The 15,114-nt window shown below is 41.0% G+C and overlaps 1 protein-coding gene across 1 annotated transcript in view; it reads left to right on the top strand.

Annotated features, from left to right (window-relative positions):
* ramp1 (receptor activity modifying protein 1) overlaps nt 1-14,884 on the top strand; it is a 48,632-nt gene extending 33,748 nt beyond the window's left edge. Inside the window, exon 3 of the mRNA XM_056435363.1 lies at nt 12,887-14,884. Coding sequence (XP_056291338.1) covers nt 12,887-13,142 — 256 coding nt within the window. The 3' untranslated portion in view covers nt 13,143-14,884. The remainder of the gene's footprint in view (nt 1-12,886) is intronic.
* The last annotated feature ends 230 nt before the right edge of the window (nt 14,885-15,114 follow it).

The following is a 15,114-nucleotide window of genomic DNA, read 5'->3' as shown; positions in this document are numbered from 1 at the left end:
TTGTTTTTCCTCTACTCTTATTCTTCAAACCACCTCGCTTACTAATTCCACCTGACGCGAGGTTTACTTCGTGATTAATCGCTGCCCTTGAGCGCAAACCTTTTCTGTCGGAGAAGTTGAGCCGAGTGTGGCGAGGTGACTGATGAACATTTATTTGACTTCGACAGCACAGCGCCCAACGACGCAAGTGTCACCCAACCAGGAGTCCATCGCGGCCTGAACCATGAATCGTCTTCCACCATCTCTTGATTTCAATTTTCCATCTTTCTCTTTCGGCCTTTTTTAAGTTCAATTCAATTCAATTCAGTTTATTTGTATAGCCCATTTTCAAAAATTACAAATTTACAAATTTGTCTCAGAGTGCTTTACAATCTGTACACATAGACATCCCTGACCTTTGACCTCACATCACATCAGGAAAAACTCCCAAACAACCCTTCACTGGGAAAAAAAGGGAAGAACCCTTCAGGAGAGCAACAGAGGAGGATCCCTCTCCAGGATGGACAGGTGTAATAGATGTCATGTGACCAGAAGGACAGATTTAGAGTTAAAACACATTCAACTAGAACGGGCACTCGGTAGAGTGCATACCTTCGCATATCACAAGATTGGGCATTGAATTATGAATATTTTGGCATTAGTTGCATGCCAATTGGATACAAATTGACCGCGCTATGGTAAAAATAAGATGTTGACCTTTTCATGACCTTGACCTTGACCTTTGACCTGATCGATCCCAAAATCTAATCAAATGGTCCCCGGATAATAACCAATCATCCCACCAAATTTCATGCGATTCGGTTTAATAATTTTTTAGTTATGCGAGTAACACGCATCCAAATAAATAAATACACGGCGATCAAAACATAACCTTCCGCATTTTCAATGCGAAGGTAATGAATATGACAGTGTATGAATAGCAAGTCTTTCAAACCTCTAGATAAAGTTTTTTAGAGCTTTTGGTTCCTCGGAGCTTTCGGTAGGTCGTAACTCCCTCAATGATGCGCGTGCCGCCTCGGCCCCTGCCTCCAATGCAGAGATCTAGACTTCGTTCGCAGAGGTTCCGCTTTGGCCGAAGAAAGTGCACACGCGGCAGTTTTCGAGAAACTCTGAAATGGACGACGAAAAATAATTACAGAACAGCTGGAGGGAAAAATAGAGGAGGAGGATAAAGGACTCGGTACTCGGCTGTCTTGTCCAATTTCTCGGCGCCGACGGCATCTCCGAACAAAAGAATTTAACAGTTTAATTGCTTCGAGCCGATGGGCACAACTGCGACTATCGGGCGACTTTCATCTTCTCTGCAGCCATGGTAAAAAAGAAAAGGGTCCTGGAGGCGGAGTCTGACCAAAGGGTGCAGATGACCGTAGCCCACGAGGACGGACGGATGTGGATTCAGCTTTGGAAGCGGGGCGTCGATCATTCCTATGAAATTTGCGCATTAACGCGTGAAGCAAATCCCAGTCTAATATTACCCTGATCTTCCGCAGGGAAGCAACCGATAGAGCAAATGCATGAGCGCTTTCTTCAACCCCGCCTCCCAGCCCTCGGCCTCGGGCTCGTTCTTATGAACGGAGGAAGTAACAAACATTTTGGATTCCGCTATAATTCGCATTTTTCAATGCTGTAATGACTTCGATAAGTCCCATTTAGAGGACTGGGAATTAAAGAAACTTGGAGGTACGCCTCTATCCCGTTGTTTTTCTCTGGGAAAAGGTCTTGGGAAAAGCTGAAGGCATCTCTTGACATAATTATACCATTTGGCCAATAGGTCAAATCTGCTTCATCTCTCGGGGGCTTCGGTCTCCATGGACGAGGAGTCATGCGTGCAAAACATTAGGAGCATACATTTCTTTTGTTTGGGTTTGAAGGAGTCTGCTTCCCTCTTGCAGTCTGGGAAGTTGTTGTTGTGTGTGTGTGTGTGAAGCGAGTTTATGCCCGGGAGTTTATTAGATTATTTATTTATACATTTATTCAAGCATTTATTTTTTTATTCCAATATTTATTTGTACATTTATTTAAGCAATTATTTATTTATTCCTGTATTTATTTGTACATTTATTTAAGCATTTATTTATTCATTCCAGTATTTATTTATGAATTTATTTATGCAATTATTTATTTATTCCTGTATTTATTTGTACATTTATTTAAGCATTTATTCATTCCTGTATTTATTTCTACATTTATTTAAGCAATTTTTTATTCCTGTATTTATTGATTTATACATTTATTTAAGCATTCATTTATTTATTCCTGTATTTATTTCTACATTTATTTAAGCATTTATTTATTTATTCCTCTATTTATTCATGCATTTAGTTATTTATTTATACTTTTTCTGTTCTCCATAGAGAGGGACTCAACGAGCCTAAAAACATGTAAAGCGTGTAAATGACAGCCCTACGTTTTTTTATGAAAAAAAAAAGAAATCACGCAATCCTTTTCAAAGAGGAAATAACACATTCATCCTATTAACTCTGATTCAAAAGCAATAGAGAACACATTTGCCCAATTCAATCCACTGCCTTCAGTCGGACTTATTCTGGAACACCATCAATGCTGCCAGCTTTTTTTATTTAGTCTGGAGCGAAAAAGTATCATTATTTCAGATTTCACAGGGTCATCCTGAACAGGTTACATGGAAAATGTCAGATAACCTCTGAAAGGAAAGTATTTAAGGAGTTTGAGGACATTTCCTTTGGCTTGTAACAATGTATTTTGAGATTATTTTTTCACAAATTCGAATAAAACAAAACAAAAAAAGGGAAATAACTTGAAATGGATCACGGTCAGAGTGAGTCCTACTGAAGAGGAGTTCATTACACCTATTCAGGATTGTTTTGTGACAAATATGAGGACATTATTTCATTTGAGTTTACATCTGCTTTAATATTCTCAAAAACTGCACAGTGAAATGAATGAAGTGTCAGGCTCCTGTTTATTCTTTTCACGAGTTTAAAAATGTAATATTATTTGAGCTGCATTGTGCCCGTCATGTCGAGTGAAACGACTTACGGTCATGGATCTCAACTTTTTGGAAAGCAATAAGATGGATGTTTCACAACTCCTCTTTGCAGAACATCATTTTGCCGGATCCGTCAGCAAATAGAGTAAACTATAAATATGCCTCTGATTAATGGATTAAAGTGTGATCTCTGTCTGGAATATAATGAAAAAGTAATACAGAAATGTGCATCTCCACAACACTAATCTGCATTTGATGGGGAATAAAAAGTTAAAATGCCCTTCATCTCTTCCTCAAAACTTTAACATTAAAAACTTTAGATCATTTGCTGTGCATGAATATGTATTGGGTCCTTTAAATATTATTTAATCAACCCATCTGCCAAAAGCCCTGTAGGCTGTTGTTATACTCATCCATCCACTCCGTCAGTCGGGTTAGTCGGGTGATTGTGGCACTCAGCGTGGCTAGTGTAGCCTCCAACACACACACACAAACACAAACACAAATACACACTCCTCCAGCATTACACTACCGTTCAAAAGTTTGGGGTCACTTAGAAATGTCTTTATTTTTCAAAGAAAAGCACTGTTTTTTCAATAAAGAGAACATTAATCAAAAATACACACTATACATTGTTAATGTGGTAAATGACTATTCTAGGTGGAAACGTCTGGTTTCTAATGAAATATCTCCAGAGGTGTATAGAGGCCCATTTCCATCAACGATCACTCCAGTGTTCTAATGGTACATTGTGTTTGCTAATCGCCTTAGAAGACTAATATCTGATTAGAAAACCCTTGTGCAATTATGTTAGCACAGCTGAAAACAGTTATGCTGGTGATATAAGCTATACAACTGGCCTTCCTTTGAGCTTGAAGTTTGAAGAACAAAATTAATACTTCAGATATTAATCATTATTTCTAACCTTGTCAATGTCTTGACTATATATTCTATGAAATGTTCAATTAATTTGATAAATAAAAGTGAGTTTTCGTGGAAGACACGAAATTGTCTGGATGACCCCAAACTTTTGAACGGTAGTGTATGTGCAAATTCTCCAAGAAGACATTTATTTCGCATAAAACATATGTTATCCTGCTTGTTAATCCCTGTGTATTAGATACACTAAGGACACATCCTATTTGTTACATTACATTACATGTCATTAAGCAGATGCTTTTATCCAAAGCGACTTACAATAAGTTCATCAACCTAGAGTACAAACTCAGAACAAGAATACAGAAAGTAACATTTCCTCAACATAGTCGAACTACAAAAGTACCATAATAAGAGCCATTTAAGTGCCACTGAAGTGCTAATCTGTGTTTTGGGGCGTGGCTGCCTTATTGTTACTGACAGGTTGTTTTCAGTTCATGAGTTTATTTTTAATACATGAGTGTAAATATGATTTGAGAGATGTTTGTAAATTCACGGTACAAAAGGCTAAAAAGGGATTAAAAGAAGATGTATTTCTGTTGTCGGAGTCCAATTATGGAATAATGTTGAAATGGATGTAAGGATGGTGAACTCCTTTTTGGTTTTCAAGGGAATTATTTATAGAACAATTCTTGAGTTATATTATTATTTTGTTTATTGTTTTTTGTTGTTGTTTTATTTTCTTCTTTATTTTATATTAATTTTCTGATTTATTGTAATTTTAATTTAGGATAGGAATTTATAAGCATTTTTTGCTTCTACCTATACCTTTTCAGTCTTTCTCTTTTGTATATTAAATAGGATAATAGTATTGTATTTGATTTGATTGACTGAATAAAATACAAACAAACAAACAAAGTCTCTGTAGCCTTTAAGTCGCCTCTTGTGCTGCGTTCACATTTAAGACGTTGAGGTTTTTTTCTGCAACTAATGCCAAAATGTTCATAATTCAATGCCCAATCTTGTGATATGCGAAGGTATGCGCTCTACTGAGTGCCCGGTTTAGTTTAATACTGCAGTTATTAAAGATTCAGTTTTCAATGTGTTACTGTTCTTAAAAGTCAAGCCAATGCTGAAGGGACTTAAACCTGCATTCTCTCCGCTGACAGCAGGGGGCGATAACTGTGGATGCCGAGAGGAGTACGAGTGTATAGCCAAAGAGGAAATGACTCTTCTTCTCACTTGATTTATTACCCACGTTCCCATCCCAACTCATCACTTCCTGACCCTGGGTCGGACCCCTTGGCATTCCTCTCCAAATCACAAACTGAGGCGCTCCGCTACGGTCGCAGTAAACGCAGGTTGACGTTGGGAATTCAATGAAAAAACACTTGAGCACCAAAAAACGAGCACGAAAACCTCATGGTTTGGGTTTAAAATAACGACTTCAACCATGTGAAACGTAAACAACGAAACATAAGTATACAAATGGCTGATGTAAACAATGTCAACAACACCAGTCCCCTCGGTGGAAGCTCCAGTGTGTGTTTGACCGGTCCATCTTCTTTTTCCTCCCACCCTGTGTGGTTTTCAATTCAATTCAATTCAGTTTATGTGTATAGCCCATTTTCACAAATTACTAATGTGTCTCAGAGGGTTTAACAATCTGTACACATAGACATCCCTGACCTTTGACCTCACATCAGATTAGGAACAACTCCCAAATAACCCTTCAGGGGGATAAAGGTAAGAACCCTTCAGGAGAGAACAGAGGAGGATCCCTCTCCAGGATGGACAGAACAATAGATGTCATGTGACCAGAAGGAATCAGTACACACAAATTATAACACAGTAACAACACAATTTTCATTAATAAGGTCACTTGAAAGCCGGGTGCGTGTCGTACAGACGCTGACGGGCGGCTTGTGTGTCGGTATCAGACGGTATCAGGGGATAGGGCATGAATCTAAGTTGTGACTTCATAAGTAGCGCTCCGATATCCAAGAAAATATAAGGTGATGCGGAAAAAAGCTGAAAACATTGGTCAGGAACGTTTATTCAGGCTCAAATTCGATTGTCCTCACGGTTTATAGATAGAGAGACAAAGCTTTGGGCAACAGTCGGTCTGTTCTGAGTTATTAAACACGGAGAATGGATCATATACTACCTCAGAATGCAATGGAACAAATGGACTCTACTAATAATTCAGACGAGGCCTTAAACCAGGGGTCAGGAACCTTTTTGACTGGGAGAGCCATAAAAGCCAAATATTTCTAAATATATTTCATTGAGAGCCATAGGCCTATAGTATTTTTAACGTATAATTTTAATGCGACTTCTGGTGCTGCACGATGCTACGCGACACGTAGAGACAGAAGTGACATGCTGCTGGTTGGATACGATCAATAGCAGACGTTTAGTTGAATAAAAGAACAAAGACGTGCTCTTTAACCCTCCTGTTACCTTAGGGTCAATTTGACCCCATTCAATATTACACCCTCCTGTTACCTTTATATTTACTGACATATTTTACCCTCGGGGTCAATTTGACCCCAGCAATTAAAACCTCCAGAAAATTATTCGAATTAATATTGTTTTCCAAGTTTAAGTGTGAGGTACTTTATGTTTGTTTGTTGACTACCTAAATAGCCCTTTAAATATATAAAAAAGTTGATATTTCTTATATGTTTGACAGTGAAAAACAGCCTGGGGTCAAATTGACCCCAAAGAACACCGACGTTAAACATTGAATGGGGTCAAATTGACCCTAAGGTAACAGGAGGGTTAAAAAAAGGAACCTTACATTACTTCTGCTGTAATCTGGCGCGATAGAGAATTTTAGTTTTTTTTCAACTCAAAATTGTCTGGGAGCCATATGCCGTCACCGGAGGAGCCATATATGGCTCGCGAGCCGTAGGTTCCCGACCCCTGCCTTAAACTGAAGAATATGGTTTCTCTCAGTATTGTAAAGGGTTCTCCGAGTGAGGAGGCCAGCTCTCCACGTAACCAAAGTCATCCCCCAGGAATGTGACCTCACGTGTATCTGCAGCAAAAAGTCGAGCGTCGTTCAACTTCTTCGTTCTTCAGCCGGAGCCCCGTCTGCTGCGGTCGATGCGGACGGCGCGACATCGCCCCGGAGACGTCGGCCGCTCAAAGCGAGGCTGAGCGTGGCCAAATATGCAGCGCTCCTGAATAGAATATGACTCGGGAGGTTGTCTGCAGGGCGATAGAAGACGTAACGTCAATGTTACACTTTTTTTTTTGTGGGTTTCCCAAATGACATCCTCCTCTTTCACATTTTCATTTCCGACAAATATGACACGACAGAAGTGAACGCATGTCAAATCAACTGAAGAAAAACATATTTTCAAACTGAGTGAGAGCTTTCTGCGGGAAATATCACTCCACTTTAGCTCAATGTGTGTGTGTGTGTGTGTGTGTGTGTTGTTATTTTGACAACAACAAATCTGCTTTTTAACTACATTGGATCTGCACCAAAAAGTCCCATTCAAAGTTTCCGATGAAAACAAAACCTCCTTGTTATTTATTTATAGAAATCATGACATGTGTCATGTGTTTCGCAACAACAACTCGAAATAAAGGGAACTGTGCTGACTCAGTTTCAAGTCAATGGAACAGTTTTTCTCTGTGTTGTTTATATTTATTCACTCCCCATGTCGAATTCAGCTCCGTCTGCACTTCCTCTGCTTCACACGGGATCCTCTCATAACCACTCGAGTCAATTAGTCTGCGTCTCTTCCCATACCTCCGTCTGTATTCTCCCCGCATACACACATTGTGAGGTGATTTTCTCCTGACGCACATTTCATTTCTCACCAACCCGGAACAGAAGTTGCATCTGAACTTTTTCTCAGGTGATGAACCGGCACAGGACGTGAAATCACTTCCAAACAGCATTTCACAGGCTCAAAAGCTTTTTTATTTCAACACGCATGCGGCGCACTTCAACTCCCACACACTTGAGACGTGAGACGGTCACGCTGCACAGCCTTGACCAGGCATGCAACCTGACAGCTCTGCTGGCAAAGCGAGGAACTCAACACACTTAATCCTCCTGTTACCTTCAAATGTTGTAATATCTCTTACCCTGGAGGTCAGTTGGACTGCAGCGATTTAAACCTCCAGAAAATTATTCTAATTCCAATCAGTTCCCATGTTTAAGCGTCAGGTACGTAATGTGTGTTTGTTGATGCCTAAATAGCCCTTAAATAAAACCGTGTGTAGAAGGCTGCTGTGTAAACGTGTACATGTTGGCCCCTCCCCCGCCTCATGTGTGAACTGTCTGTGGTTTGCTGGTTATGTTAGGGCCCAACACCTTTTGGAAGATTTTGAAAATTGCATTTTATAGTTATAATGATCTCAATATCATCCAAAACAACCAAACCTATAACATAGATCTATAACATGTTGATATTTCAGCCTGGGGTCACGAGTGTGTTCAGGACATTGACAACATGTCATCATGTTCATTTCATGTTTACCCAGTTGTCCTCTTTAAATAAGGAAAAGTCGTGAAATATGAAGCAGAAAACATGATGTCAATCAGCAGCAGATCATTATCATGACATCTGAAGTGATTTTAAATCCATTCTATGTACATTACAATCATGTTTCATTCATACACTGTAGACACGGCTACAGGGAGCAGTTCAGGGTTAAGTGTCTTGCTCAAGGACACATAGTCTAGGGGAGGGGGGGGGGATTGAACCCCCAACCCCCTGACGGACCTGCTAGCCACTGACCTACAGATGCCACCAAGCTTTACATTGGGATGGTAAATCTGATTAGGAATAGACGAGTCTAGTTTGATAGAGACCTCAACAGTGCTAACATACACATGCAGTATCGAGCTCAGAAGTCTGGTTGTATAGAAGTCTGCATAAATGACTCTACTTCTCTCCTGATTTATTCCCTCAGTAAACATTGTAAACATGAGTTTATGTCTCAATCTTTAGTTTCAAGTCTTCTTCAATACAGCATGGTGTTCATTTAGTAAATTATGATACATTTAGAGTAAATATAGACAATTTTATTTAAATTGTATTTATTTACTTTAAAGCATTTAAATAAATTAGCAAAACTGCTCATCTGGGATGTTTCTGCACCAGCATTCATGTTTTTACCAGCCTGCAGTTTATTGATCCCACAGGGAACACAGCAAAGAAAGCCTCCGTCCGAGCTGGTTGACACCTGTTTGGTTGTAAGTGTGTATTGCACTGGAGGCCATCAGTCCTGACCCCTCTGACCCTCAGGTTACACTCCTTCAGTGGACCATAAAAGCCAGAGTATGTGTGGTAATACAATTTTTCATGGCACTTCATTTTAGGATGGAGATCAGCTCCGGATGACAGCACTGCAGATAGAAACTAGAACGGGCACTCGGTACAGCGCATACCTTCGCATATCACAAGATTGGGCATTCAATTATGAACATTTTGGCATTAGTTGCATGCCAATTGGATAGAAATTGACCGTGCTATGGTGAAAAGAAGATGTTGACCTTTTCATGACCTTGACCTTGACCTTTGACCCGATCGATCCCAAAATCTAATCAAATGGTCCCCGGATAATAACCAATCATCCCACCAAATTTCATGCGATTTGGTTTAATACTTTTTGAGTTATGCGAGTAACACGCATACAAATAAATAAATAAATACACAGCGATCAAAACATGACCTTCCGCATTTTCAATGCGAAGGTAATGAAAGAAAAAAGAGATACGATTGGAATTAAATTGTACGCACTCCCCCCTTCCTGACTGCCTCACCTTACCCCCGGATTTATTTCTTATTAACTGGAAGAAAATGTATGAATACGTCATGGGCCATACATACATAAAGGCATGTTCCTCCCACACACACTTGCCCTGGGGCCTCACAGAGAGATTCCTCGTGGATGAAGAGGTATAAAAACATGAGCACACATCCGCTGACTGTTCCAGTCGCAGCACAACGGCCGAGTTCAACCCAGTCACCAGATAATAGACGTTTCATATCAGCCTCGCTCAATACCCCACGCCATTTACTCTGATTGAACTAAAGAAGGTTGACGTTCGACCGACCCCCGGTTTGCAGAGACGTACAACGCCGAAACATTTTGCTGGCGACCGGCTTGCCGATTGAAGATGGAGCTGAAGCTTCAGCATGTGTCATTTATTTGCCTTTCTGAAAAATGAAATGGCTACTCAGAGAAATGACGTAAGCTGAGGCTGAGACGAACTAGTATGCGACCACACCCGCCGCCCCTGCCCTCGCAGCAAGACCAGCATAATGTTTTGTTTCCTCCACGACTGATTTGTAAAAACTTCAAGGGGGAAAGCCGAGGGAGGAACATCCAGTTGCTACCCGGAGCAACCAGAGTGCCCTGCACCGCGGGTCCCATGGCAACCAGCCCTGAGCTGCTCACATCGACAGAACCTCACGAAAGAAAGACTCCATGTTGGGATCCACCAGCAAAAAGATAATAGTGGACACAAATAAATAATCTGAGCTGTGCAGATTAGACAGGACGAGCAACGCAGGTTAAATGTTTGCATTGCATTATATTTCACACTAATTGACACTTTTATGTTGGGTTAGTTGACCTCATGTCAAAGGGGTCACTTGCAGGGATACGGCCATTAGAGACTTATCACTATGCCGTTCCCCTAAGGCAGGGGTCGGGAACCTATGGCTCGCGAGCCATATATGGCTCTTTTGGTGACGGCATATGGCTCCCAGACAATTTTGAGTAAAAAAAAAAAAAAATCTCCGCCCGCCCCCCTGTAATTTTCTCTATCACGCCAGATTACAGCAGAAGTAATTTAAGGTCCCTTTCTTAAAGACGTCTTTGTTCTTTTATTAAACTAAATGTCTGTTATTGATCGTCTCTAACCAGCAGCATGTCATTTCTGTCTCTACGTGTCACGTTAACACTTCACTTCACTTCACATGTTTTAGTCTTATAAAAAGACCTACCTGGAAAATGATTTCTCCCTGCTTTATTTATAGTTGTGTTACTATGGTATTGTTTTTGTTTCTTTATTTGTATGTGTTTCTTTTTTTGTTTTTTACTTCTCTCTATACATAGAATCTGAAAAATTGAAATATGTGTAAGTGAGATACTGAACACAAATAAAATATAAATTAAAAAAATAAAAATAAAAAGACCTACCTTATTATTACTTACACTACAGTGAACTTTGATTTCTGTATATAAGTTGGCCGCTGTATCGGTGTGATTGTCTCTACGTGAACCTCACAGGCCCATGCGACCTCAATTTGAGCTTTCGCAGTATCCTCTGTGTGCTCAGTGTGTCATAATCATGCGTCATTACCTCAATTATGATGGGGATCATCTCACAGGAGAAGCACCACGCACGCACTCGGCATAAACGATGAGCGTGAGCACGACCCCTCCCGCTCGCTGTTTCTCTCCCTGAGCGTCTCCGACGGCGAAGGACAAGTGTTTTGCCTCCGAGCCACCTGGACAATCTAGTAATGTGTGTGTCTGGTCTTCCGTCCATCCCGAGGAGATGTAATTATCTAACTATGCATGATTTATCCGATGACATTTTTTTTTTAAAGCAATAAATTATCAGATTGTTACACAAGGTGAATCCCTTAAATCTCTATATTGTCATTTTTAATTAGAAAGGAAACAGGCGTGTGCATCACACTGATCACTGCCAGTGAGATGTTTGTGGCTGCAGGAGTCAACACATTTAACGCCGTTTTAAGAAATTGAATGTACAAGTTTATCTGCTGGGTTGATGACTCCGAACATGAGATCATCATGTTTTTATCAAATATAAAATGCAGCACTACACGATACCAGTCCCAGCTGTGGAGACACTGGTACAGCTGTCTATTTATAAAGCATGTGTAGTTCTTTGTTTATTACCTTCGCATTGATAATGCGGAAGGTTATGTTTTGATCGCCGTGTATTTGTATGCGTGCGTGTTATTCGCATAAGTCAAAAAGTATTAAACCGAATCGCATGAAATTTAGTGGAATGATTGGTTATTATCCGGGGACCATTTGATTCTATTTTGGGATCGATCGGGTCAAAGGTCAAGGTCATGAAAAGGTCCAAATCTTCTTTTTACCATAGCGCGGTCAATTTCTATCCAGTTGGCATGCAACTAATGCCAAAATGTTCATAATTCAATGCCCAATCTTGTGATATGCGAAGGTATGCGCTCTACCGAGTGCCCGTTCTAGTTTTTTACTTGTGGTTGTGTTTGTATTTTATTATATTTTAATATGTTGTACTATCTGAACCTTGAGTCTGTAATAACAGTTTGATTGATTGATTTATTGTCTGCATTTTAAAGATCACGGAGTGGTAGACTAGATTTTATCAACACATACAGTAAAAGAACATTTAGCAACAGATAAAAAGAATTGTTTCTACAGTGAATGTTGTAGAGTGAATAGTTTAGCTACCCTAACTAAGGAAGCGTTGGCTTCCTCCGCATGGCGCGGCGGTGTAAAGGGCCTCGTGGCAAGAGAGATGCTCGACACTCAAAGACTTTGGAGGGCAATGTCTTCGTTTAGCTTCTCTGAAACCAAAAACAATGAGGAAAAAGTAGAAGGAATAGAGCAGACGTGTATATAGACGGTGTATATAGACGGTGTATATTTGCTCTAACGTGAGCAATGCATTTCAACGTGTCTCAGTAGTTCGCTTCGTCACTAGAGGAGTGGCCTACGGTTGCAGTGCTTTCAAGCGCAAGACTAAGCAAACCTCTTCGGATCTTTGTTGGATTTGGAGAACTTAACACTCCCAATCAACAGTGACTTTAACAAAGAGAGTCCTACATTACTTGTGAAGATAACAAATGTACCACTATCAGAAGCTGAGATCAAGGACCCGTTGCTCCAAGAGTTTGGAGAGGTACCAGCATGTGTGAGAACAAAGAGTTGGATGGGCGATGACAACAGTTACATAAGGGGAGACGGATAGTGTGAGAAAATGGTGAGTTGACCTTCACCGTGTAACCGTTTGTCTTCTTCTGTTGTGTCACCGACATGCAGGCTCTACGGCGAGCTGACCAACTGCACGGCCCTGGTGGCGCATAAGATGGACTGCTTCTGGCCCAACAGGCTGGTGGATGAGTTCTTCATCCGAGTCCACAAGCACTACTTCCACAACTGCTCGCTGACCGGACGGCAACTGAAGGACCCGCCCAATCGCATCCTGGGTCCCTTCATTGCGGTTCCCATCCTGGTCACCCTCCTCATGACGGCCCTGGTGGTGTGGAGGAGCAAGCGCAGCGAGGGCATGGTGTAGGGGAAAGGGAGCGGGGAGTGGGGGGGGGAGGGGTTGCACATTTCAAGACCAGAGGTACTTTTTGTGCCGTACGGTTGCATCATATTCACCCTAGCTCAAGGCGAACAAACGGACCAGAACCACTTCCTGATGGACCTGGAAGAGGAGCTGTTCAAGATCCTCGTTAAAACCAGATCTTCAGTGACGCCTGAATGCTCTGACGCCAATACGACGCCTTTACTCCCATCTGGTGTAACACCAATAGTCTGACGCGGTCCGAAATCATCGCCGTTGTTTACGGAGCGTACCTGAATCTGACGTGGACCAGGAGAGTGACCGGTGCAAACATATGAAGATAAAATATATAAATTATAGAACAATTGTGAGAAAATTTCTTTCTGGAGATGAAGCAGCTTCAAATAATGTTAGAAGTGGGAAAAATGCCTCAACTCAAACATGAATTTCACACATTTTTGTGGAGTCCATGGAAATAACTGACCTTCTCCAGGATAACAGGATTAAAACAAAGTGGTGAACTTTCCCGGGAGGCTTGCTTTACACTTTGACAAGCGACAAAAGAACACTAACGGCATGTGTTAGGGGAACCCAGGGATACCAGATTTGATGTGTATATACATATTATACTGTATATACACACAATATTTACAATATGAGATGCATCTGTCAGTGGACTGTCAGAATTTCTTTGGAACACAATCAAGATGAACATTTGTAAAAGTAGAGTCAAACTAAATCAAAATCTCTCAGATGCAATTTTTTTGTTTCCACAAAGAAACACAACATTTGAACATATGTGCATTATATTTAAAATATACTCTCCGTCATGCTGTCGAGCTCTAGTGGGAGTGGAATCCGTCAGTTTTTGTGTGTTTTCCTTTCTTTCCCTCTGCTCATATCATAGCCTCAAGGTCCTCGCCATGCCTGCAGAGAAACAAAGATGTGTTTCCATAGCATGATACAGACTGAACCAGCTGGGAAAAGGCAGGTAGCAAAGTCATATTCTAAAGATTGGCAGGTGTGCAGTAAAGGTGAAAAACGGCGCGGTGCTGAGAGGATTGACGAGGTCGAGGCCCCAATTTGGACGGCCTGTGATGATGTTGTGTTCTCTTGCATCCTCCATCCTCCGTCACCAAGGAAACTAAAGTGAAGAAATGCCAGCAGACACACAGCTGGACAAGTCAAGACTTTGAAGGCCACGGGAGAACTAAACGGCTTTTATCCATTTTGGTCACGATATAGAAAGACACGAGCCCAAAAAATAACAAATCGATTGCATCCAATTTCGGAAGTAATGTGAAAATGTTGCAAGAAACTTTAAAAAAAGAGAGAACAAAGAGTCGGAACTTCACTGTCTAAAGACACATCTAACCACAGAGGATGGATCAGCCAACACACATCTCTGCTGAACCTTTCCCGAAGCACAGTTTGTGTATCATGGACATTAATATTGATTCATGATCTCCCAGTGTGGTAGAGTGCACCGCATGAACTGTTTCCTCATTGATATTTTTAGAAACGCTCACTTTCCTTTCTAGATCCGTTGACCTGTAACCCGCTTGTCAGCAACACACACCAGAGAGCACGCCCACGCTTGCCCACCGCCATTTGTACTACGTGCCAACAGCTCTCGGAAAACATCCGGCAGTGATTGCTGTGAAATGTCTAATTCTCTGTTGGAGTGACTTCTAATGACTGAATTGTAAAAACGATGATCGTGAATTAAAGTTGAATAAAACATCTGATTAATGTGTCTGATACACTGGGTGTTTGGCACTTGGGGTTGGGTGGGATGCTACAAAGGGCTTCTGGGAACTGTGTTAAATATGAATGATGCATCCTGTAACTAGAACGGGCACTCGGTAGAGCGCATACCTTCGCATATCACAAGATTGGGCATTGAATTATGAACATTTTGGCATTAGTTGCATGCCAATTGGATAAAAATTGACCGCGCTATGGTAAAAATAAGATG

The sequence above is a fragment of the Pseudoliparis swirei genome, chromosome 2 (genome assembly GCF_029220125.1).
Source record: "Pseudoliparis swirei isolate HS2019 ecotype Mariana Trench chromosome 2, NWPU_hadal_v1, whole genome shotgun sequence".
Classification (NCBI taxonomy): Eukaryota; Metazoa; Chordata; class Actinopteri; order Perciformes; family Liparidae; genus Pseudoliparis; species Pseudoliparis swirei.
This window is presented reverse-complemented; position numbering and strand designations above follow the sequence as displayed.